The sequence below is a fragment of the Anopheles marshallii genome, chromosome 3 (assembly GCF_943734725.1).
Source record: "Anopheles marshallii chromosome 3, idAnoMarsDA_429_01, whole genome shotgun sequence".
NCBI lineage: Eukaryota > Metazoa > Arthropoda > Insecta > Diptera > Culicidae > Anopheles > Anopheles marshallii.
Genome location: NC_071327.1, coordinates 36006033 through 36030713, shown reverse-complemented (window position 1 = coordinate 36030713; position 24681 = coordinate 36006033). Strand labels below are relative to the sequence as shown.

General features: G+C 41.3%; 5 protein-coding genes across 5 annotated transcripts in view; 1 reads left to right on the top strand and 4 right to left on the bottom strand.

Annotated features, from left to right (window-relative positions):
- Positions 1-3301: 3301 nt before the first annotated feature.
- LOC128713829 (protein ref(2)P) lies at positions 3302-7708 on the bottom strand. The gene is made up of 3 exons (XM_053808697.1): positions 7546-7708; positions 6552-7113; positions 3302-5021 (listed from the first exon to the last, which is right to left on the bottom strand). The coding sequence occupies exons 1-3, from the start codon at positions 7706-7708 to the stop codon at positions 3302-3304; spliced, it is 2445 nt and encodes an 814-aa protein (XP_053664672.1).
- Positions 7709-9927: 2219 nt separating this feature from the next.
- On the bottom strand, positions 9928-11210 carry LOC128712551 (acyl-coenzyme A diphosphatase NUDT19-like). The gene is made up of 4 exons (XM_053807444.1): positions 11103-11210; positions 10498-11040; positions 10003-10422; positions 9928-9933 (listed from the first exon to the last, which is right to left on the bottom strand). The coding sequence occupies exons 1-4, from the start codon at positions 11208-11210 to the stop codon at positions 9928-9930; spliced, it is 1077 nt and encodes a 358-aa protein (XP_053663419.1).
- Positions 11211-11570: 360 nt separating this feature from the next.
- Positions 11571-12769, top strand: LOC128715059 (acyl-coenzyme A diphosphatase NUDT19-like). Its single transcript, XM_053809942.1, has 3 exons — positions 11571-11669; positions 11724-12272; positions 12341-12769. The coding sequence occupies exons 1-3, from the start codon at positions 11571-11573 to the stop codon at positions 12767-12769; spliced, it is 1077 nt and encodes a 358-aa protein (XP_053665917.1).
- Positions 12770-12940: 171 nt separating this feature from the next.
- On the bottom strand, positions 12941-14143 carry LOC128712550 (acyl-coenzyme A diphosphatase NUDT19-like). Its single transcript, XM_053807442.1, has 3 exons — positions 14045-14143; positions 13424-13981; positions 12941-13354 (listed from the first exon to the last, which is right to left on the bottom strand). Exons 1-3 carry the CDS (start codon positions 14141-14143, stop codon positions 12941-12943), a joined length of 1071 nt encoding a protein of 356 aa, XP_053663417.1.
- Positions 14144-17935: 3792 nt separating this feature from the next.
- LOC128713619 (protein naked cuticle homolog) overlaps positions 17936-24681 on the bottom strand; it is a 45086-nt gene continuing 38340 nt past the window's right edge. The window contains exons 3-6 of the mRNA XM_053808481.1: positions 20611-20715; positions 19411-20537; positions 18906-19316; positions 17936-18812 (exon numbers count right to left, since the gene is read on the bottom strand). Of these exons, the coding sequence (XP_053664456.1) occupies positions 17936-18812; positions 18906-19316; positions 19411-20537; positions 20611-20715 (2520 nt within the window). The remainder of the gene's footprint in view (positions 18813-18905; positions 19317-19410; positions 20538-20610; positions 20716-24681) is intronic.

The following is a 24681-nucleotide window of genomic DNA, read 5'->3' as shown; positions in this document are numbered from 1 at the left end:
AACTCATGGAGATACTAGAAAGCGAGGGTAAACATTGAATTGAATGAGTTTCTTGTGTTTTTTTAAATTCTTTTTTTCATACTCTTTTTGTAACAGTCGCCGCATTCGTTGCGTTTGCTTTGTAAAATCATATTTCTAATAATTAGTTTAAGTTTTTTTTATTTCTCTCGCTGCATTCATTATCAATTAATCGGTACTTTTGTGCTTTTTCTTTGTTCTAATCCCAAGTGAGTGCCCTAGGCGTGAACAATACATCGTGAGGTCAATAAGGGACTAGCCATCAGGCTGATTTTCTTTTGTTTTGATATGAATTCCCTTTGGTATAGCGGCACTCCAACTCCATTTGCTATGAAAAGTATGTGAAAACAACTAAACAATTTGGGGCACGATTTGACAAAAGAGTACTTTGTGGAAGCAATCGTTGCAATTCGATATGCTGTGGATAACCAATTGAATGTCACGTTAACACCCCACATGAGCATGTACTGAACCCACATCTGTTATCAACCCAAATGGTGCGATCCTATGTAAATAAAAACGATAGAAATGATCATTAATCTACGCTTTGTGATCCTCCTTTTATGGGTTCTATATCGAAAATCATGTGTTTATGTGTCACGTTTCTTGCAACTACTACAGCGTTTTAGCAACTATGGCTTTCCCATCCTTAAACGCGTGAGCATATTGGAAGCGTCGTAAGACACCGCAATATACCCTCAGCTGAGAACCGTAAATTATGTATTTCGTTTAAACGCACTCTAATTCTTAAATGTTTTTGACAACTTGCTGAAATGCTAATTTTAGTGCATATTTTTGGACATAGGTTTTTACATACCTAAAAAGATCTCGACCAGGGATCGATTGGGAATAGAAGAAAGCGTAGTAATATGCGTGTCCGAGCAGCTATACAAAGCACCCCTGTTTGAATACGACGTATCTGTATGTAAATTGTCTGTTTTGTTTATCTTTTCCATCAACCGCGCGCGGCAAACAGCTTACGTGAAAAGATGCAGTGCGAAACACACGACGACGGGGTCTTGATTGCATTTCAGAATTAGGTTACATGATCCGGTTGCTAATTGTAAATGAACAAAGCTTAACAGTTTTGAATTCCAGTTGAACGCAACGGGGTAGGTTTCTGATCGTTCATCAACAAAAATTTAAAAACATATAAACACTGGAAGCATCGCAAACGAATATCCTTTTTCTCGTAAACTTTTCGATCGCAGTAACAAAGGTGGAACAATTTCGTTGCGCTTTTTCACAATGTCTAAGTGCAAATCGATGTGACTCGGTTGTTGTTAAGGAAGGTACAAGAAAAGGAAGGGGGTGGTGAAGAAGACACAGCCACAGACGGTACATTAGTAGTAGAAGAAAACATCTCCCTTTCGTGGTAGACTGTAAGATGTTTAGTGTGTAGTACCACCGCGTTTGTACGTAAGTACATACGGATAAAGGCAAAAAATACAAAGTTTCGTTGCGTGTACGTGACGCCTAAAAGCGATGAGATAGTATGTGTGCGAGTGTGTGTGTGTGTGCATGTTGTGTCTCACTAGAGAGATGGATAGATTTTTGTTTGTTTGTTTCGTTTTAGTAACTATTAAGCGAAGTTGCGCGTAAATGTGTTTTGTTTGCCTTAACCTTTTCTCCAATAGCGAAAGAAGTAGGGCGGTCGGTCAGTTGGTGCACGCTGAACATAACACAAGCAAGCATCCTACAACAAAGGATAGGCAAGTAAAAGGACAAGAACACACAAACTGATTGATACAAACCCATTTGGGGTGAAATTAAGATCGAAACGACAACAGAATGCAAAAACAAGCCAGCAGTAGCGAGAAAGAGAGATGATGCAGTTCCGTTGTGCATATAGTGGAGTTGGTAGGGAATGCAGCCTAGAAACAGAACACAAAACAAGGCATGAACGAACATGAGAGTGTGGGTGTGTATGTGTGCTTGCGCGCGCGTGTATGTTTGTGTGTGTGTGAAAGAGAGAAAGCGGCAGGTAGTAGTGAAAAAACATAAGAAAATGAAACAAAAACAAAGAACAAAAATAGAGCAACAAAGCAGCAAAATAAAACAACAACAAAATACGACGAAACACGATTCGAACGGTAATTTTGAAATGGTTCTTTTTCTATTATTTTTCGACTACAAAAGTTGTACTTTGCAGCATTGAAGTCGTCCGAAATTTCGTTTATATTGGGGTAAAGGTCAATACGGACAACAGCATTATTCTTGAGATACGCGCTAGAGTGTTGACCGCCAATTGGTCTTTCTACAGTGTGAAGAAACTTATCTCCAAAAGATATCTGTCGCAACGAACATGGCTGGTAATGGTACAGCGCCTCTGGGTCATGGACGGTCGCAATCGACGAAACACTCTTAACCGCGTTCGAAAGGAAGATGCTCAGAAAGATTTTTAACTCCGTGGATAGGCAAAGGAGATCAACGCTGTATATATGCTGAACTCACTATCGTAAAACGAACTATACTAACCATGTCCTGGTAGGTAAACCATGTCATTCGAAGAGAACGAAACGAGTAGCAGAAGACATAGTAGATCGAAGTTGCTTCCACCAGAATGGGCAGGATAACGCAATGATTGATGACGACGCTCGACCGTGATGTCGGTTAAGATGAATCCTGCAGGAGAATAAATACACTGAACAACTATTGCGAGTAACTAAACGCTGATTTTTGGTTAGTCTGTCAGCTGTCGGCCGAAGAACATTTTATTTTTTGTTGTAAGCATTTTTCTTCTCACCACCTATCGTACGTAAGGGAAGGTGGTGAGAGCAAATACATCTGCGTACATATATAAGTTCACACACATGTAAACACGTATGTTGGTGTGGTTGTTTATAAAGTGTAAATATGCCTTTTCTCTAATGCTTCGCGCCATACATATCCTGCATCTGGTCAAGAAGTGCTCGGGCCCAACATATAATACTTTCTATCCTCCATTACCGTCGGATACACAATCCGTCAAACAACGGCAAATACTGGGAATATGGGCAATGGAGGCAAGCCAATAACAACAGCAACAACGATCTTTATCCCGCACAATTTCCACAGGGAAGCAACCAATTGACAATGAATACGATCATTCCGAAACCTATGGTTCCCTGGATAATTTTTAACAGCTGCTTCTAACATTGACTGGTAGATAATTAATTCAGTAAAGTAAAATTCCCTCACCAACACCAACCCTTCTGGGCTAACATTTATAGTTTATCTTCGCTGTTAAGTATTCGAAAGTTGTGTATAAGAAAACCATTCATTCACGCACACGGCCGTCCACTTAATGGCGATGCTGCAGCAGCAGATCGAGTGCCTTTGGGATGTCTCCATTGAGCGATTCAAGCAGCTGAGTCAGCCAACCGTTGTGGTTGCTAAAACCCATTGTCATCATCGTGTGAATGGCATGGTTGACGTGCGGACGATGACTGTAGATAGTGGTATCCTTCTGCTGAGCCGAATTCGATTTGCGAGAGCTCTTGCCCGACCGACTGCCGGAAGCACTGCCAGACGAAGATGAAGAAGAAGGTCCGGAATTTGGAGAAGATGAGGACACATATTTCATTTCCTCGCTCGCGAATAATGGCTCCGGCTGTGGTATGTCACAGAATTCTCCGCTTTTCAATTTACGAAGCATTTCATTACTAGAATGACGTTCAACAACTGGGCTGATAAAGGTTGCTCTTTTTTTTGGCTGATCTCCTGTCTTATCCTTTTTCTTCTCCTTGGAAGCTACCAGCGGTTGGGATAGCTCTTTGTCATGGGAGGACAAATCGCGTCCGATCAGCTTCGCAATTGCATCCAGAGGTGCATTAGCTACTTTGTCTTCGTCGTCGTGTTCCTGGGGTAGATCGATCAATGTCCAGCTCTTCTCCTTCGTTACTGGCGGCTCAGAAGTTTTTTGTTCATCCACTGCTACCTCCAGCAAATCCTGATCGTCGTCAGTCAGCAACGATGCGGATGAAGTGTTTTGCGAATCGTCTTCATCATCCACTTCATTTCTGTCGCCTGTTTCCGATTTTTTCTCAAAAGCAGAGTCCGTTTCGAGCGTCGTAGAGATGGTCTTTTCTGCTTTCGTTATCTGTTCCTTTGCACCCGAGCTTACCATTTCAGTTTCTGCCAAGTTTTCCTTCGCCACTTCACAAACGGGAGCTTCCGGACTTGTGGATTGCATTTGAGTGATTGCATTTGAGGTTGATTCAACAACCTCTGGTGATACTTGGGTTTCAGTAGGTTTATTCCGTTCCTGCTGCACATTAGGTTCCATCGTCGACGTTGTCGGTATAGGCGAAGTTGTGTCCGCAACGAATGCTGAAGTTGACGGAACAGCACCACCGTCTTCACTACCACGAGCTTTAGCGCATCCGGGAGATGTTGACGGAGATCCCGAAGACTTGTGACGTATCTCAAAGCTTAAACCAAGCGGATCCAACAGCTTTGATACGTTCTCGCTAGCAACAAGCAACTTCTCTTGTGTTGGCCAGGTCAGATTGACGAACGGCAAAAATGGTAGCGGTATTACTGACGGAGCTGGTGGCCCACCAGACGGTTGCTCCTCAGTATTCGTTGCGGGTTTCTGTTGTGTTGGTGCTGTCATTTGACCCACTCTCTGAGACGGCTGGATCTTTTCCTGCGATGGGATAGATTTGCCATTTTTATTGGCTACATTCACTTTCATAACCTTGTTAGCTAGCGCAGTAGCTCTGGCTGCGGCAGCTGCAGCCGTTGCAGCGGCAACATTTGCTACAGCTACATGATCGCTGGTTGTCCAAGGAGCGGACTTCCCTGCAGTATCCAACGCTTCGACCGAATTCAGATACATGTACATCATGTCGCGGCAATTTTGCATGTAGTCCGATGCCGTGGGAACCGAGGGTTTCTCCTTGGTGTCTTGCGAACAACGCTCGCCGGATGTCTCGGCTGCAGAATTATGCTTACGATCATTGCCGCACAATTTACCACCACGGGAAGACTTCGACGTCTCGGTTGTACGGCGTTCGTCGCTATTGATTGGTGTAAAAAGGAAAAAAAGACAAAAAAATATTATAAAATTGTTTGTCAATAAACTAAAGGATTAATACGCGAATAAATATGAAGCATTAAATAAACATAAAAATTGGTATGCAAATGAAATGAAATTATTATACGTTGACTTGTTCGTCATCCATATTGCGGATGACAGCATCAGGCCACGTCACCTACGTCGCGGATGACAGCAAAACCGCGCAATGGCTCGGTCGTATACGATACACACTAATACTAAAGTCAAAGTCCTAATGCAAAAATCGGCCAAAAACGATTCTTGCCAATGGCATGACTTTCGAAACTTGGGATTACATTCTGTTACTTGGAAAACTACTTGTTTTAAGAAGCAAACAAAAAAAAGATTGATCGAGAAAATATTTTATTGGTTTATAAGGAAGAATATTTATGATGGTGTACGATGTTGAAGCATGTTTCACACATTTGTGGCTGATCCGGGCAATTTGCACAGTATGTATTCACTTTTTTTGTATTAGCACGTGCCATTAATCGGTCCATTGCATTTCTTCGCAAGGAATAGCATCGTCTACATGCACGTCTGACGGATTTACGAAGATGATTTTTGCGGGTTGCAATGACATGGTCACTTTGAAGTACCGCAGAACTTGAACTATTGGTAGCATCCAATCCTAATAATTTTCCGGCCACGATCGCTCTGCAGTGTAAACAAAGTAAACAAACGCGTAAGACTAGTATAATCTTCGAAAGATATATTTTGAAATAAGGTTGATCAACAGCTAGGAACACTTCGCGGTGAGCGACGAAGAATTTCGTTTTGTAGAAAACCGGGTGACAGTTATAGCGTTATTAAATACCCTTTTAAGCAGTCGCATGTATGAAATGAATAACGGCTTTGTCGTGCTTCTCGGAAACTATTTCCACAGATCTTTAAAAATAATAACCATGATGGTGTAATTTATCATAATTATACATGATGTCTTGAAATATCTTATAACTTAACATCATAACATCGTTCTATAAGGACGGAAGCCTTGCCATTTGCATTTTTGTTTTTTAAGAAGCTCACAACGAAAGTTCTGATATTCTGAGACTCGAACGACTTTGAGAATGAGTCGCCTAGTCGAATGAATCATGCTAACACTAATGAATCGAAGCTGTCTAAAGCTTTACACATCACACAAAGAAAGAGTGTAACGAAACAGAATATTTCACGTAACAGTGATTAAATTTGTTCAAAAGCCTTGTTTATCGATTAGTTTTAACCTCAATATAAGAAATTGCCGGTGTTTTCGGTAGCGGCACCGATCTTCGCTCTACAGGACTAGGTATCCAACTACACGAATGCAAAGTTACAGAAAGATAGAAATGGCTGGCCTCACTCAGACCTCTTGAGGATGTTGTGCCGATAAAAAAAAAGATGAAGAAATTGGTGACGCGTATGTGAAATCAAAGGAAATGAGTGGATGAAATTGATATACGCAATCTCCTCAGGAGTAAAATACTAACGCCAAATAACCACCAATACTAACCTGTGCTTGCTACGATGTACACTGCGTGCATTTGCGCGTTTCGTCCCATTGATTTCCGCGGACTCATTGCCAGTCGCGGCATTCGCCTCTCCCTCCGGGCCTAGATCCCGTTCCACGCTGCTAGCGATACGAGCGGAATATACACGCAATTTGTCCAGCATCCGGGATACCGTGGACTGCGACCGATTTACCATAACGGGCTTCGGGATACGCAACATTAGGTGGTCCTTGTGACGGAACTTAGCCTCACAGCCCATGCATAGGTCATAGTCATGGCATGTTAGGCACTTATAGCGGTGGCCCACGATTTGTCCATCACATACATCGCATATCGCGTGCTGATGCACCGGACGAGATGAAACAGCATCACCAGTTGCATCGTTTAGCATCGGCGCATCGTCGAGCTCAGCCTGCACGGTGAATTCTTCCTTAATAAGGCTCGTCTCTGCCACCGCCGCGTTCTTGGCGGCGACGTAAAGCCGTGCCTTGACATTGGCCATCGCTAGCAAAAAACTTTGATAGTCCTCGTCCGTAGTAATGCGAATTGCATCTCCATCGTCATCTAGAGTGGAAAATGATGTAAAAATACAATAAATATCTCACACACAAATGCAACTCAAGGTCAACGCACACACACACACACTCTCTCTCTTTCTCTTTCCGGCTAAATGCAACATAACAAATTTCCAGGTTTCCACTAGGATCGTTAAGCATGCACATAGCATGAGCTTTGTAGGTGTGCAGCCGTAGTATACATGTGTGGTAGTTTTGTGCATTTTCCGAACAAACGCGGCAACCATTTTGCTATAGTTGAGGAAACTTTTCCTGTAAATCGAAGCCATATTGCGTCGCAAAAAATAAAAGATTCCCCACGCACAAGTGTCATTCGAGACAACATTGTGATCAAACATGTTTCTAGGCGCCACAAACGAATGCGTCTGTTGAGTTGTTCAATTCTTTGCTATTTGCCACAAAAAGTAATCATTATGCTTACCAATCCAGTAGTACAAGAAGTCGTCTACATTTTTTTGCAAATCTTGGTAACGGTTTCGGCAAAATGCTGCCAATTCTTTTATATCGCGACAAATCCGGCTGCCAAACAACAGATAGTTGGCATCGTTCTCGATGGTTATCTTCAACGAAACTAAATCACTCATCGTTCGACCGCTTTTTTTCGTGGAACGCAATTATTTAGTTTTAGGACAAGGTCTGGGAGTTTCTGTGTCTCCTTTTTAGATGAAGAGTTTATACTGTTTGATCACTGAGCTGATATGCAAATCAACGAGCCACAAGGTTAACACTTTCACAACGAAATATTGCACACTTGTCAATATATTGCAAACCGGATTGCTTTGCCAGTTCTTTATAGCTTCAAACAGGATTACACCAAAATTCACTTCACTTAAGAGTTCGCAATGGATGAAAAGCTACGCGCTTGCACTGGTAGACTGGACTGTTTCCCACACGGAACGACAGATTTTATAGGTAACTACACTCGATGTATCACCAAAAATTGCATCACCCAAGCGAAGCAAAAAAAAGATTTTTCAGACACGATGAGAGAGCACAAACGCCTGCTTCTAGATTCCTCTAGTCACGGACCGAATTTGATATTCTGTTGTTGTTTGTTGCTTCTAAATAGCTGCTAACTATGGGCTAACTTCACTACGTCAAAATTATTATTTTCAACAGTTCATGTCACGTTATGATGAAAAAATATTCCATTCCACTATTTTCTTGCAAAATAACGCATTTGGAAACGTTACGCGTCGTTTTAAATTCCTTTAACATGAACGTTACTGTTGTTTGATTGCGATTCTAACAGGAAGTCTATTAAAAAGGGTTTAGTTAAAAATATCAACACAAATTGACAGACAAGGTTGGTTCGTTTTTAGCATTTACAAACATACAGCTTGCAGATGTATATCGTTAGTGGTCGCATGCCAGATATTCATCCTCTCAAAAATACTTTCCCTGCTTTTCCGCTATCAATCAACCAGGAAAAGACGCTATGAAAGTATATAATGAAGGAATCATCTAACTCTCCAATATAATTGAACCGATCCAGCAGTGTGCGTAACCGAATCGTCCAGATCTGTCGTCAATAGCTCACACCAAACAGTTCGATTCTCTTCGTTAACTCTATAAAAATCGAACTTGGGCTCAGGATTCTACATCGTTTGATGCTTAAGAAACACTTTATTTTCATGAATGAAGAAATGGTTGTGTAATTCGTGTAGCAATTGACCGTTAATGTTCGCGTTCGTGCTGGAGGCATACTTCTCCGTTGTGTAGCTACAATTCGTACTTATGACATCGATCCTTTCATTCATCAGTAATGCTCCAATGCGGTTTCGTTACCTAATCACCTGAAAAACGCTTGTATCCATTATTAGCCAATCATATAGCACCCCCATTCACAACTTAGACGATTAAGTACTGGCGAAACTTTCAAATAATCGCTCTTCATCATATAGTTTCACTGCGAGAAATATTTTTTTTTTACTCTAGGGGGAGTTATGTTTCAGCATCTTATAACAAATGAATCTTCGAATCTTTTAAACTCGGCAATGCGGCTTTTCTTCTTGGCGTAACGACCTACTACTACTCCTAGGCCATTAACAGGCAGTTATGGCTTACTAGACCTAATTTACCATGTGGCCGGATGATCATTAATGCTCCATGTCCATGTGCGGATGGGATTTTGGACCGACCCTTTGGTGTGAAAAGCGGCATCGCTGTCAATATACCACCAGGTTGCCTCGATAACGCGCTTTAGAAAGTTTGAAATATGTTTCGACGTATGTGCGCGTATGTACCAGCACTGTAGGCCCTTGCTATCAACCACCTCACAGTCTCACAGTCCACTTCTCAGCAAGCAGCGCCCAAAATCAGGATGGCTCACTTCACCGATCTGTATACAGAGGGTCAATGGTGAAATGCCGTGCTTTGAATTAAGCATAAGGATGGTATCAATGGTAGAATGCTCTAACAGTCAGGCCAATGTCTGTACATCCTTATCACTGTTAGCATCGAACATTTCTAAAATATAAAAGGAATCTTCATGTTGTTCTTCACTATTTAACATTATACGTATGCAGCGAAACACACTTCTTCCGCAATTGACTGCAATTGAATTGACCCCAACGCGAATCATGTTTACGTGCGTGTTTATGGAGGCACACGCGTCCAAGCAGAAGGTTTGCGAATAACAGCAGTCTGTATTCAACTTCTTTATTAGCATTTGAGTTACCGGACTGGCACGCTTTATTTTCATCAAATTCAGTTTTGGGATTAACCAATGCTATCGTAGTTGAGCTATAACTTTTTCATGTCTATCCTGTAGTATGAACACAAGCGCATATTAAAACATAATTCAGGTCTACGAATTGTATATAAAAAAACTAAGAATGGAAAAAGGTAAATTTGTGTTTTTGTGTCAATGTTTTACCAACTGTCGGTTGGCTCCCGTAAGATGTAAATGTTCATCTAAAGCCGGCTGACTTTGGAAAAATCCATCTGCATGTAATTTTCCCACAAGTTCTAATCGATGCAACAAAATGGCATTGCGTCGTAGTTCTTCCATTGACTTGTTCGCGTAGTGGTTAGCATTGCTGTGTTCTGTCACGTAGTCATAGTTAGCGGGATATAGACTATCTCCCGGCAAAGCCAAAACTACGCCATCCGATGCAGTGAACGCAACGGGGCAGAGAGGTGTAGTGCCCTTTGCGAAACGGTTCGCCCTTGCAAACGCAACCACTTGGTCGATGTCATCCAGATAGCTTAACCGTTTCAGTTCGTACGCTTGGGGAGGTGTAAGCCAAATACGATGAGTGTTGTGAGCTTCGAGAAGGTTCCTCGGAGTATCCCACTAAAAAAATTAACGAAAACACCCTCAGTTAGTACGTTCCATTTCATATATTAATGAGTTGCTTTGAATTCTTACAAAATATTCTTGAACTTCGCTGGATTCTGGTAGAACATCTGGCAGTGCGTCCAAAGCGATCAGAAAAAATGCCGTCTCGAAACGCTTCTTGTGAAGAATAGTTGGTGTTATCCAGGTTGACCATTCATACAGATTGAGCACATCCGGAACGACCTTCATCCGGTTACATAGTTCTCGAAACTGCTTCACTCCATCATGTACATGTTTCTGCCAGGATGCAATGTCAGCCGATTTACACTTGACTACCGCTCCGTAACCTGCCCGACGATCCTCCTCTATGCGCTTTGCCAACAAGATGCCTAGCTCTTCAAATGTTTCTCGTATGGCACACAAACGCAGCGATATGTTACGGTCAAGTTGTTCACTGTCCGTTTCAAATATAAACGACCTGGGTCCAGATACTTTAATTAACGGTTGCATTATTTTTGCTGGCAGCAAGCTGTTCCACGCAAGCGCCGAGTCTTGTTTATCGAAAGCTCCACCGGGAAAAACGACCGCATTGGGCATAAAAGAAGTTCGTGCAGGACGTTTGAACACAAGGACCTAAAACGAAATTGTTCAGAAAGAAGTTCGAGTAGAATGGTTAGAAGATGGCCAATGTTTACCTTGTAATTGCAATTGTTCCCAATTGGTCCCGCGCTGGACTTTGATCCAGCTCGCGCAAGAACTATTAAGCTTGCCGATTCGCGCCAGAATTGCGAAAATTTGCGCATTTTAAATCGTTTTCCACTTGGTGAGTGTGATAACAAGTTCTCTAGGCGCAAACAATATGTTTTATAGTTGTTAAACGCGTTGCACAAATCTAATCCTCTATACGATATTCAACCAGCAAGAGTTGTTGCTAAAGCACGCTTTCAACTGTGGTAAAGTTACATTCTATCGTAAACAAGCGAAGTGGAATCGAGGCTTAACATTGTTTACGCATCATGTGTCAAACCAAATTCAAAGCAGCAATTGTGCTAGGTAAACGCACTTTATCTTGGTAGTTGAAATATAGATTATGAGTGACAAAAGGTCACTGCTAAAAGCATTATCCAACTTCACACTAAAAAAGTTGTACCAATCATAGCACGATGCGTAGATACGCAAAGTATTGGCGTGACTCAGCATCCGTAATCGTTGCTGCTCGCAATCGTAATAATGAGCCAGACGAGCATGGATATAATTACAAGGTAAACCCTTCACTCCCTCAACGTGGACCTTAATTAATTAATTTTCATTTGCAGGTGCTTGTATTTAAGCGGACGGAGAACACGAGCTTTCTTCCTAACCACATCGTTTTTCCGGGTGGATCTTTCGATCCACAAGACGATACCGCAGATTGGCTGAACGTGTTCGCCGAACAGAACATTTCGACAGATGCTCTGAAAGCAGTGGGTGCAATATCCGGTCCACGACCCTACATCTTCTGCACAACGGATGACGATTTGCTGGACCGGAATATTTCTGTCCGACTGTGCGCCTTAAGAGAGTGTTTCGAAGAGCTGGGTGTATTGTTGGTGGCAAGTAAGGAAAACCTTGATGGGTTCAGTAAGGCACGGGGCGGATTTGATGTGCGTAGTTGGCAGACGGATGTCCATGATGGTAGGAAAAAGCTACGTGAGTTGTATGAGCAATTACAGGAAACGCCTGACCTGTGGGGTCTGTATGAGTGGTCCACTTGGATAACACCAACAAACTTTAGACGCAAGCGTTTCGAAACGGCTTTCTTCCTCGCGGCACTGAACGAAATTCCGCCCGTTTATCCCGAGACGAACGAAGTAGAAGAATATATGGTACGCATTCTTCATCGAATGGTTTGTTCGACCGTTCTACATTCTACATTCCATATTCTTCATTTCAGTGGAAATCACCAAAAAATTTACTTTCCGACTATTCGGAAGAAATACTGTGGCTAGCGCCACCTCAGGCTTACGAACTGCATCGTTTGAGCCACGTCTACGATATCGATGTGCTTGTACGGTTTGCCAAAGCGAGAAATCGCTTGGGATCGACCGCATTCTGTCCCGTTACCTACCATGCTTCCGATGGGTTTATCGGTGTACTCCCCGGAGATGATCTCTATCCGGAAAATTTTGACTTCATCACCGAAAATAAGGATATGAACAAATATGAAGAACGAACGCTGAAAGAACTAGCCGACACGGCACGAAATCTGCATCGCGTGGAACATCGTGGATTACACAGCCAAACGTACTTACACAACGGCCCCACGGTGGATCATCATCTGCACGTGCTCGGACACAATAGAGGAGGACTTTCAAAACTGTGATATAGGATACTGTAAATGGCAATAAACAATATGGGAAAGGTTAGAATGTGTTTTTCATTATGGTATTCCCTACAAACCTTTTTTTCCCTGTCTTAGCAAATAAGTTTACCCGTCAAATACTCCTTTAGATGAATCTCGCTTTAGATATATGTGTCACATGTTTATAAATATTTAACAAAAATCATTTCGTCCCTGTATGTGCAAGTGATCATCTAAGATAATATTCTGAAAGTAAGCTTGATGGTGCAAATCCTTGTGCTCTGCACGGTGTAGTCTTTTCGCCTGTTTGCGCATCACTTCCTTTGACAACTCACCATACTTGTCGAGGTCAGGATTGTCCGAGATATAGTCGTAGCTGGAGGGGTACAAATCATCCCCTGGTAACACGAATACTACTCCATCTGCAGCATTGTATTGCACTGGGCAGAGCAAAGTTGAGCCCTTCAGGTTACGTTTGGCCGCGAAACGTGCCAACTGGTCTATATCATATACGTAGCTAAGCCTCGTTAGTTCATAAGTTTGCGGAGGTGCTAGCCAAATTTTTTCCTCATGATGTGCTTGCAGCAAAGAGGCCGGTGTATCCCACTGAAACAAACGATACGCAGTTTAATATGTGATGTGTAGGATGGTTGTGAAAAACTTCCTAATTCATACATAAAATTCCTGCACTTCGTGTCGTTCCGGGTGTATGTTTGGAATTTCATCCAAAACTGCTAAATAAAATGCCGTTTCAAATCGCCGCGTACGAAACATGGCCGGTGTTAACCAGCACGACCATTCGTATAGGTTGAACACATCTGGCACCGTACCGAGCGCGGTGTGCAGCTCCTCGAACGATGCTTTTCCGTCGTGTATCTTTTGCTGCCACGATTCCACGTCAAACGACTGCAGACATTTGCTGTAATGAGGTTCCTGGTTTTGGTTCTGCTCATACTTCACAAGTAGTACACCGAGCTCTTCGAAGGCTTCTCGTAATGCACAAAGTCGCAGCGATATGTTACGATCGAGCAAATCCTTACTTTCTCTCTGAAATATATATGGTCTCGATCCGTCCACCTCCGTAAGGGCTTTCAAGGAGCTGGTCGGTACTTTTCTATCGCGAAAAAACGATTCCCATCCTAGTGAGGCATCCTGTTTGTCGAATCCACCTCCAGGGAAAACTACACTGTTTGGCATGAAGGCTGTTTTAGCAGTACGTTTGAAGACGAGTACCTGGAAAGTCGGCAAGCAGGTTAGTTCATTTGCAGAACATTGATTGTATTAACAAAAAATTACCTTGTAATTATACTTCTCCTGGTGCACGGTCGTACGATCTCTTGCTAACACGAGCAGAGAGGCTGAATCGCGCCAATATTTCGCAAACTTACGGATCATTTTACTATGTCGGACGCCGGTCACAGCAGATTGTGAAAAGGAATCGTTACATGACGTTTGTTTACACTTTTTTTTCTATAAATGGATGAATACAAACAGACGTAACGTCATGGATCAGCTGACAGAAGAAAGTTGTTTACGAGTAGGAAACTATTTACCCTTCCCACGTGATCATTGCTGAAGGTTACCATAATTGAAAGTAAATCTTTCTAATTATTCACAATAATTAGAATCATTAGAATCACATCAATCACATGGATCTATATGTAAATAATTTTATCGTTTCGTCGCATATAGAGCCAAATTACAGAACGAGAGTACATTATTTCATTATAATTCTACAATTTATTCTTTCTACAAGACCAGGATATCTTTTACAAGGTACAATTAGGGTACATCATCTGCTTTTCTTTTTACTTCAAACAAAGTTCAAAGTTTAATCTTAACGCTTAGGAGGCTGTAATCTTTGGATCCAGCCTGGTCTACATCTCCATTGTTCTTTATACTGAGAGATATCAGCAAGAGCTATATCTAGCTTCTAGAACTAGAAAACCGGTTGCGACCGGGAGCGATCAATAGCATTTTCTTGAGTGTAAAACCTCAAAAATGCAAGATCAAGATCAACTTCAATATTTCTTGGTGGGTAGTGGGTTCAGTTGATAGCTGGCCGATAAATATACAAATTAAAAGTGTTTTTTTTTTAATAGCAAACTTACCCTTTTGTACCATGCTAAATGTGTGATATGTTGTACATAACTTCCAATTGCAGAAAATTATTTAACTGTATTCACGTTATATTATCTTGCATATGATCGTTTCTATGGGTTATGAATGATACATTGGAACAGAATTCTGTCACTCCTGTTTCATACTTTTATTAACCAGTATAAATGTGATTTTTTATGAAAATTAGCTTTCGAGTTTCGAGATATAAACGAAAGGGCAGCAAGCCGTGTCTGCCATTCCTGGTGAGAATTATCATAATAAATAAATCTTATAACCTAATAATCGTACAAGCGCATATACATTCTCACTCGTTCTGACTCGGATATTGTGTTATAGAAAACAAAAGCTTGCTTGAAGATTTGTAGAACCGAGACAGGTTAGGCAAAGAGAGTAATAGTAATAGCTGGTGGTAGTTCGTATTTGTATGCTATATCCGCTCGCATTAGTAGTAATACTTCGATTAAACATTTACTCCGTGTGTTTGTGTTTGTTGTTTTCCAACCAAAAGCGCTTCCAACGAAAAAGAAGCTCGATATAAGCAGCGGTATTATACATTTTTCAAAAAACGCACGAAAAGCGCTTACAAGCCAAGCCGACACTTGCAAAACATTATTTATTCCATTTACTGCTGCTAATTAAAAAAAGGAAACTAAATGTTGCGTTAGAGGACCGGAGTGTTTTTTCTCGTTTAAAAACAGTTAGCTGAAGACAAATTATACGTGCAACTGATCTGCATCTAATTTGTTGCACAACATGGAAAATGTGGCTTTATATGATTTTGCTTTCCTATTGGGTTTTCTTGAAAAGTATTGTAAGTGATAATACCAAACCTCTAAAACATAACTATACTATAGAATCAATTTAGAATTTGTAATAACGTTAAAAGGCTTAAACTGTACCTTGTCGCAATTGTACACTTCACTTGCGTGTAATATATTTTTCCTTTACCTACTGTACACCTGAAATATAACCGAAACCGTTTATAATTTTGTGTTTAACGCTAGAATGAAATTTTGTTCCTCTTAATCTTATGTCATACTGTAATAATTTTGATTAGAACCGAAAACAAAAAAAAAAAACAATTAATTTTTCATTTCGTTGGAAACCAACCGTCGAAATAGTTTTACAAAATGGCCATGTATAGTTTATAGTTTGTGTAGTAAAAGCGTACAGCATATCTTCTCTTCTCTCCGTATGCTTATATACAGAGCTCTTTCTTTGCACATTTAAATGTTTTCCAAAAACACATTCCTTTTTTTATATCACTAATCCTCATAAACCTCTTTTAAACATTTAAAAACAGAAGGAAGTAAAATGCGGAACAAACATACCGAGGTACGAAAAAAAGAAAAAATCATAATTACAATTTAATAACATGAAATCAGTCTTCTAAGTTTCGTGTTCTTTTTTCCGTCGCGTGTTAACCTTCAATCGTTTCGGCCACCGATCCTGGATTGGGTTCCATTTAGTGAGTTATTTATTTACACGTTTGTTTAATGAAAAAATGGTAAGACCGTTGGATTGGCGTATCATACAACAGTGATTGAAAGTTGACAGAATGATAAGTAATACGCAATGTTAACAAGGTAGTGTGCAATTATAAACAAATCAAGAATGAGAGCATCTGTAAAGCATGCAAAGCATGTAATGGATGTTGGTATTAGATCGTTTTGCCTCAATTTTGTTATAAAAGGTCGAATGATTGTTATGCACTGTAAGATTTTTTTTTTACTTCTTTTACATTAATTTCTCCAACAGCTGTCTCTACCTAGGTTTCGATGATTTGGTTCCAACTAACAAAATAAATAGTAACTAACACTAGCTAATAATTAGTAATTTAATACTAATTCTCGCCACACGCGAATTTTACCGAATGATTTACCTTATCCCGTTTATCAGTGCCTCCTCAAGTAACCAATAAGCAATATCGTACATTGTAAGTCCTATATTATTTTACTGTGCAACAATCTGTACATATTCTCTTGCCTTTTTTACACTAAGCTCTTGCGCGATTTATGCAGTCTCCTGCAGTCGATTACCGCAGTCTCCTAAAAAAACTGATAATTATTAATAGGTGAAGAATGCATGGAAACCGAAGACTATCCAGTTGACCCTGATTGCCTCATAGCTGTTAAAATGATATCCAATTATTCCTTGGTTCAGGCTGAAGTAATTGCTGTTGGTTTAACTGCAATCTTAAGACGGCCACATGCAGATGCAAAGGCTACGGCCAGGAAGCTTATATTCATGATTAAACTGTTGTCTGGTATGTTTAAGAATGATGATAAAATAAAAAAGTATGCTGACATCAGCAAAAGCTTGCCACATAGAGTCTTCACAGTACTAAGAACTCACAAGCCAATATTCATCATGGTTCCCTTTCTCTGCTATTGCCTGCGTGAAATCGAGGGCAGAAAGGTCTTTGGTCTGTGTTTGCAAGATACTTTCTGGAGGGCTTATTTCCTTCAGGGAATACTTCAGCCATGAGTCTGAGTCTTCTAGAGTCAAGAAGTAAGGTCATCATACTTCATTGCTTATTATAAATATAATTTGCCAAACATAGTCAACCAGTAGGTGATACACCGTGAACCTCGGATAATTTAATTTTTTACACATTAGCTGACAGAAGGTGTTAATGTTCGCAGTTTGGATAGGATTTGTAATATTATGTAAATCACGGAGAGTCCCACTCACGCATGGGAAACTGCCAGTCTAAATCTGTTCCATATTGTGCATGTAGATAAGCTTTTTCGTATGGTTTCGACAGTATCATGACTCGAAAAAAACTTAAACAACGAGAGATTCGTAAGTACAAAAAAGAGAGAAACGGGAAAGGGAGACGAAGCTCGGTGGTTAAAAGCGAAGCTAGAAGCAACAGAACCAACCCGCTGAAGAACGGGACCAGCAACCAGCAGACGGTGCGGGTATGATGGTAGCGGTAAGCATCGATCACGGAGGTGGTGGAGGTTCTTCAAGTGATAACCAGTGATTATCGATTTTCGCCATCGCCGCATGGCCCGAAGCCAAAGGAGCAGGTTCCAGCCGTAAACGTCCGAACCACCAGCATCAAGATTCATCAGGATCATTTTCGAAATGGTGATAGTGATGGTGGATGTGCTCATGCACGTATCGGTGGACGGCCGTTGTCGAGGCGGCCGATGCAGATGAGACGGAATGTGCACCACCGCTGCCATAGTACCGTGGTTCCTGCGAATGTTGCTGATGGTGATGCTGATGGTGCTGTGGAGATTGTGGCTGTGAGCGTGATTGCTGATGCTGATGACGAAAATGGTGTTTTGCTGTGGCCGTGGCTGGGTGCGGTTGGGACTCGTCTTCACCGTCATCGGACATACGGATAAGATTTTCACATTCACTCGGCTCAGCATTGACCGGTACAGAACCGTACTGGAGCTGGACCAGTTGAGCGTCTCCATTAGGGATGGATTGTTTAGTTGACGTCGCACTTGGAGCAGATTTCTCAGCGCCCATTTCAACACCCGGTGAGGTCGGTTGTCTTGATGAGCTATGTTGATGGTGTGTTTTAATATTCTTCTTAGTCGCGGAAGCAATCAGCGATTCTTTGTTAAACACCTTTTTTGGCGTTACGACCGCTATTTCCGCAATGTCTTCACTGATTTTCAGATTTTCAAGCAACAAAAGGTTGCTCGGCATCAGTTCTTCCTTGCTCTTGGAACGCCTCAACGGTCGACCGATGACCGTGCGTTGGGGTTGTGCCTCGTCCGTAAGTTTGACCTTTGGAAGGATCTTGGGACTACGATGATCGAGCCACTGTTCAACCTGATTGATCGATCGCGTTAGCTTCTGCTCGGCCGAGAGATTCGGGTACTGCTGGTTGAGTAGGGCCGTGCTAAGCTTGACGGGCGTAGGGTGTGGTGTAGATCGAACTGCACCGACAGCTGTTGCTAAACGATGATGTTCCTTCCTGCTAGAAAATTCAGATAGACGAGTATGTATTGAAAACACATATGATTTCACGAAATATCAACAATGTCAGCAATCAAAGAACAATACAAACCTCTTTAATTTTGAATGGTGGAAATGATGCTGTAACAATCGGTTTGGTGTGCTGGTGGCAAGTGCAGGAACACCTCCGTTAATAGCCGCGGTCGTATGCGCTGCTGCTAACTGCATGCTTGCCGCACTTGCCCCTCCACCATTTGCCGCAGCGCAGATTGTTTTATGGAGGTACGAATCATACCCGCAAAGGTTTGTCTCGTGCCCAGCAATCGCAAATAGTGCCGTCGTCGTTGTGCTGGTGGTGGCGGCTTGTGCTCCACCGAGTTCAGCTGCAACAGTAGCGCCATTATTTGCCGCCATTAGTGCAGCTGCCGTCGGATGGTGATAGTTGAAGAACACCTGATCCCCAACGCGGGAAGCAATCGTGTGCGAACGGTGGCGATGTTTCGGTGAACTTTCTATCGCTTTCCTGTGCGAGAAAGAAAGGGAATAAAAATAGAACGTTTACTTTTGGGACACAGGAAACGAATACACTGGAAGTCGATTGAAGGTGCCTTACTAACCGATTTGGTTGAAAACAGAGACTATTCTTCACCATACTTTCGCGTATGATCTCGATCAGTTCCCTCCGGCACAATGAGCTCTTCCAGCACTCTTCTTGAGCGGCCGCCATACGGCCTATTACATTTTCGTAGCAATTTTCATTCCCCACTGATAAACTACGAGCCCTCGGGCGCCTCTGAAAGTCTTCCGCCATCATCTTCGCCGCGACGGCAGTTTTACGAGATGACCGCGTCTTTCGAACAAGCTTCCGCTTGGCACGTCCAGCCACTATTGCGGGCGGCGTTGGAATTACGACCGCATCCAATGTAGGCAACGTTGAAAGCAGCGTTGTTGCTGGACCATCAATACAATCACGACAAATGAGTGCCGCCGTCGATGCAGTCGATTGATTCAATGCGGTTGATACTGGAACCGAGGAAACTGTTGTCTGAATGCTTGTATTATGGGATGCATGGGATTGTTGCTGCTGCTGAATATTACAGCACTTTAGATTGCTAATACTTTCATAAATATTCTCATTTGTTTTGCTCTTGTTTGCATTTGAAGCATTGTTGAGGATGGTTTTCCCCGATCCTATACCTGCTGCTACGGATGTCACCGCAGTAAAATTGTTATGGTATGCTTCCACGAGAAGCTGACCGACAGCGGGTGTATTTTCAGCGCTATTGCTTAGCCCTACTGAGCGATTCACTTGGCAATCGCCCGCTAGGTTGGTTGCCTTTGTCAGATTCGATTCTTTCAACTTTCCAGAATTTCCGTTCGCGTGATGGTGATGATGATGATGTTGCTGCTGCTGTTGGTTCGACAGAACGGTCTGGTTTACATTTGTCATCTCACCATGGTTTACGGCAGTTGCGGTGGCGGCTGCCGTTCGATTGCGAAGCAGCCTGGGACAATTTTCCGACGTGTCGCTGCCATCATCATCGGAGATAAGCTTCCGCGAGCGGTATCGCCTTCGGGGCGTGACTATGGCTTTCTTCACAACAGCCGACGCTGGTTTTGTGGTGGCCGTTTTGCCGTCCGGAGACACGGTCAGACGAACATTAATTGTTTTGCTACCATAGTGAGGAACTACTACCGATTTGCCTATAGATTCATATATTGTCGACACTATTCCCGCAATGTCCTGTAAAAGCAAAGGAAAAATAATTCAATTAAAGCATTCTGAAACGGACAAAATGTTTCTTTCATACACTTACATCTTTGGTTATTTTGCCATGACCATCCAGATCGTAGAGAGTGAAGGAAAATTGTAGTGGTTGTGGCTTCTTACCATCTTCCAGCGACACATCGCATGTAAACTCCTGTGTGACAAAAGAAAACATAGAGAAATTGTATTGTTTATGCTTTTCCAAAAAGTAATTATGTTTATCATCATTGTTGATAGATTCACACCCAAATGCTACTACTCTTCCCTTGATGGACTTCCCATGTGCCCTACTGATACAAACATCAACGCAGTCTACATTCATAAAGATTGCGGGACCATTTTAGTAAACAAGGCGCCACGTTGATTGACAAGTTCGTAACCCTTACCAGACCACACACAGCCCTCTTGTATGAATTGCCCCATCCATCGGATGGACTGCTATACCGGCAGTTCTGGCTAGATTTACATTGATCCGGGACGAACGCGGAAAGATGCCATTCTCATTTCTATATTTATTTGCAGATCAGTAGTAGGGCAAGGTCGTTCGGAAGTTATTTTTATGTGTTCCTTTTTATCCTTTTTATTTGCATTTGATTTGTTAGGAAAAATTGCGCGACGTAATGGCACTGGTCGATCGGCGTCAGTAAAGACCGCATGGTATTCTTTTTCATCATCTTTTGCGCTACAGATACTGTCGGGATCTCTGATAAGATAAGAGCACCTTTAGTCTGTGTTTGACATGCCCGTATTACATGGAACCGTGTAGATAGGCGAATAACAAACTAGGAATGTATATGTGCCCATTAGAAAGATGGGTTATTGTTGGCGGCGATCATAGAGATAGAGTCGTGGCTGTTTGGTTATTTGCTGGTATTCACTTGCAATGTATCGTCCTGTTAATTATCGTCGAATGCCAAGATACACACTATTGATAATAAACAAAATAACGATCGCTCGATACATTTACAACCTAACCACCGCGGCACTGTAGTGCACGTGTGCCATACATCTATGTAGTATTCCTTTAAAATTGGTGCTTTAGTTGATTAAATATTTTTATTTGGAAACCAATTCATGTTGAAATAGATATTGGAGCTGTCATATAAAATTGAACGCTTCAAATAACAGTTTTTTTTCGACTTGGGACTATTACTAGTATCTACTACCTCCCACAAGTCTTGAACTAGATATGGTCGGTTACTAAAATAAAAATTAACGTTGTTTAACCTTTTACTTACATTTTACTTTTACGTTTTACATAAAATTTTTTTTATTAATTTAGTTTATTAAGTACTATCTGCCTAGTACACTGCCTATCAACATATAAACTTACAGCTAACTTAAAGTAAGTAATTAGTAAGTAGTAAAAAAGGAAGTAGTAACAGAAAATCTATTTTTTCAAATCAAATCATAACAAAAGGAATTTCGCAAATTTTTATACACTTTTTGTTGATTCGGTTGGCAAGGTTAGTTTGAGTAGGCAAATAGAGCAACACCCCGGTAACGCAAAATAAATCCAGGTTGAACTGTGGATTGTGATAGCGTGTAGTAATCAATCTCCGTATAATCTTTTATCGCTACGCTATAGTAGCACACTATGGACAGCAACAAAAAAAGAGGTAACCTAACACTACATTACATGATTACGACACTGTATCTGTACCTGTTCATTGGAAGTTGAGATTAAATGAGAAAAGAAATAACCTTTTTTGCGAATACTTCTCATGATGGTGATATGAATCAGAATGATATTTTTCAACGAATTAAATCATAATTACCACAACTTAATGATTAAGATTAAGATTGTCTTAATGTTAGAATTTAAAATGAAGTGCTTCGCGATCGTCACAAGAACCCCAAGATACAGACAGAGCGATATGTAAATTGTACTATAATATCATTGTAAGTGTGGGGGAATTTGGTCTTGGCCTCTTGAGGTTGTTGTAGAAGAATTGTATAAATTGTAATTGATCTTGTAATGTAATCAATTGTAATTGATCTTGTAATCTTGTAATAATTGTAATTGATCTTGATCTTCAGATGCAACCGATGTTTCTATTGTATGGTATCCCATTGCATTGCATGCGACAATTGCAATTACATTCACCATTATGCAATTTCTGAAAGTTTTGTATGTCGTATCGCAATGAACTCATCGGCATGCCTCCAATATCCTATTTGCGTATATAAATTTTTCTATCTACAAGCGGGTACGAGGAAAATAAGTGGTAGATTATGGGTGTGTGCGATATCTCCCCTACGACTTGTCAAGGTGTGTGACACGTTATGGAGTTTTTCATAATCGTTTCAACAGCCGACGTATGCTAAGCTGTGTAGAAGCGTATTTGTCCCTCATTATTATGCGTGCTCTTTTTTCTTGTTCGAAACATAATGTGACGATGCTGATCAATAATAGTGACCGTTTGACGGGAGATGGCCAAATGTCATCACCATCGTACACTTTCGAGCCTACTTCAGGAGGTAGTTTTGGATCTCCTCCTTTAGATGTAAGGAATGTTGAACTTTTTTTGAAAAATATTATCTGGTAGTTTTTGTATGGATCCATTTCGTTGACCGAGAGTTATTTGTAACTTTGTACCTTAAATAAACTTCTTAAGTTTTAAAAATGGAACGATATAAGCGCCAGAATGTACAAACTTTCATTTATGATGAACTGTTAGCAAAAGAAAATCAAATCCATTTTACACATTTTTATATTACATTTCCTATTTAACCAGTTAGTTATACCTTGAAAAAGTAATCTTTAAAAAAATAAAGCATAACATATAACAATTGTTTTTAGCTTTTTTAACTTCAAATAGTAACACATTCTTCTTCTTCTTCTTCTTCTCCAAATCATTCTTCATAAATGGTGGACAGGCATGTTTTCGCCCTGCAGCCTTTTGGAAAACATTTGCAAATTTATCAATCAAAACAAATCATTCCAGCTTATTCATTTATGGGAAGTACTGTTCGCTTGGCCCTGGTCACGATTGAACGAGGGAGTGAATCAAGCGAGAAAATAATGATAGTAATAATAATAATAAAATCTCAAAGTGTGCCGCCCCTATCGGACCGCTCTCGTTGACGTATTGGATTATTCACATGCACGTTAAGAAAGCTAAACATTCCTCGACGGCGGCATCATGCACTCGGGGAGGGTCGGTCTGTTCCGCGATCGTTCAATATTCCATTTGTTTGTATTTATCAATGAACAAACCGTGTCGTCGTTTGCTCCTGCCTTACTCGCATTTTAAACGAACTTCAAGCTGTTTTCAAGACGTTTGAGGGGACTGAAAACAAAGGAGATTTTGGCACCTAACGCTAAAGGGTTGCTTCTTTTTCATCATGATTTTGATTTGTAGACTCATGATTTCACGTATCAGCAGCTCGGTTATAAGCAGGAATGATATGGATCAAAATTTGGGACCAGCTCGGACGGGTAATTTGCTAATAATTTATTTCAGTAAGTCATTAATTAAGAGAACTAGTTTTTATGTTTAAAAACCTAGCTGTAACGATTGTGCGATCAATGAAAAGTATAATTTGGCAATAAAAATCCCACAAACTATAGTTTTTTTTCCTATTTTTTTAATTTGAAGCGGGCGCTGCAATGTAGTGTACCTTTTCACAAGCGACCGTGAAATGAAAACAAATAAATCAAAACCTCAACGAGTTCGGACCGATTAGCCATTCCTCTTCTTCGCTTCAAATTCTTTCCTCAAACCGACCGAAAGGGAGAAACTCGAGAGATATTGAATCGTCGTCATCGTCGGCGGCTTCCTTTTGTACCTCTTCTCTTCGAAACGCGCTTCTAACATGCTTCCCCGTTCATCGTGTATTGTACACCCTTCGAACGTCTCTGCTCGTTTACGTTTTTGATCGGCAACTTCAAGCATTTCAACCAAAACCGGATCGTTCGCTGCATTCCCAACATCCACATCGTTTCTGCGCGCGGTACCGCGCGTCTCGCACAATGCTAACCACCGTATTATCAGTTAGCATTAAGAGCCCCGAGTGTTGGGGCGGCAACTTTCACAGACACAGCGGTCCTGATAACAGCGGCCGTTGTCATATGCTTCTGAAGCACCGCCGTTGTCAAATGCGACCGCGGGCTTCC

Bases quoted from the DNA above. Each gene is read 5' to 3' on its own strand.
- LOC128713829 (XM_053808697.1), bottom strand. From the start codon at position 7,708: ATGAGTGATTTAGTTTCGTTGAAGATAACCATCGAGAACGATGCCAAC. The intron at 7,114-7,545 runs GTAAGCATAATG...TTTCCACTCTAG, and splicing joins CTTCTTGTACTACTGGATTG to ATGACGATGGAGATGCAATT. The intron at 5,022-6,551 runs GTTAGTATTGGT...ACCAATCAATAG, and splicing joins GTACATCGTAGCAAGCACAG to CGACGAACGCCGTACAACCG.
- LOC128712551 (XM_053807444.1), bottom strand. From the start codon at position 11,210: ATGCGCAAATTTTCGCAATTCTGGCGCGAATCGGCAAGCTTAATAGTT. The intron at 11,041-11,102 runs GTAAACATTGGC...ATTTCGTTTTAG, and splicing joins GGAACAATTGCAATTACAAG to GTCCTTGTGTTCAAACGTCC. The intron at 10,423-10,497 runs GTAAGAATTCAA...TAATTTTTTTAG, and splicing joins GCGAAGTTCAAGAATATTTT to TGGGATACTCCGAGGAACCT.
- LOC128715059 (XM_053809942.1), top strand. From the start codon at position 11,571: ATGCGTAGATACGCAAAGTATTGGCGTGACTCAGCATCCGTAATCGTT. The intron at 11,670-11,723 runs GTAAACCCTTCA...TTTCATTTGCAG, and splicing joins AGCATGGATATAATTACAAG to GTGCTTGTATTTAAGCGGAC. The intron at 12,273-12,340 runs GTACGCATTCTT...TCTTCATTTCAG, and splicing joins ACGAAGTAGAAGAATATATG to TGGAAATCACCAAAAAATTT.
- LOC128712550 (XM_053807442.1), bottom strand. From the start codon at position 14,143: ATGATCCGTAAGTTTGCGAAATATTGGCGCGATTCAGCCTCTCTGCTC. The intron at 13,982-14,044 runs GTAATTTTTTGT...CCGACTTTCCAG, and splicing joins AGGAGAAGTATAATTACAAG to GTACTCGTCTTCAAACGTAC. The intron at 13,355-13,423 runs GTATGAATTAGG...CGTTTGTTTCAG, and splicing joins ACGAAGTGCAGGAATTTTAT to TGGGATACACCGGCCTCTTT.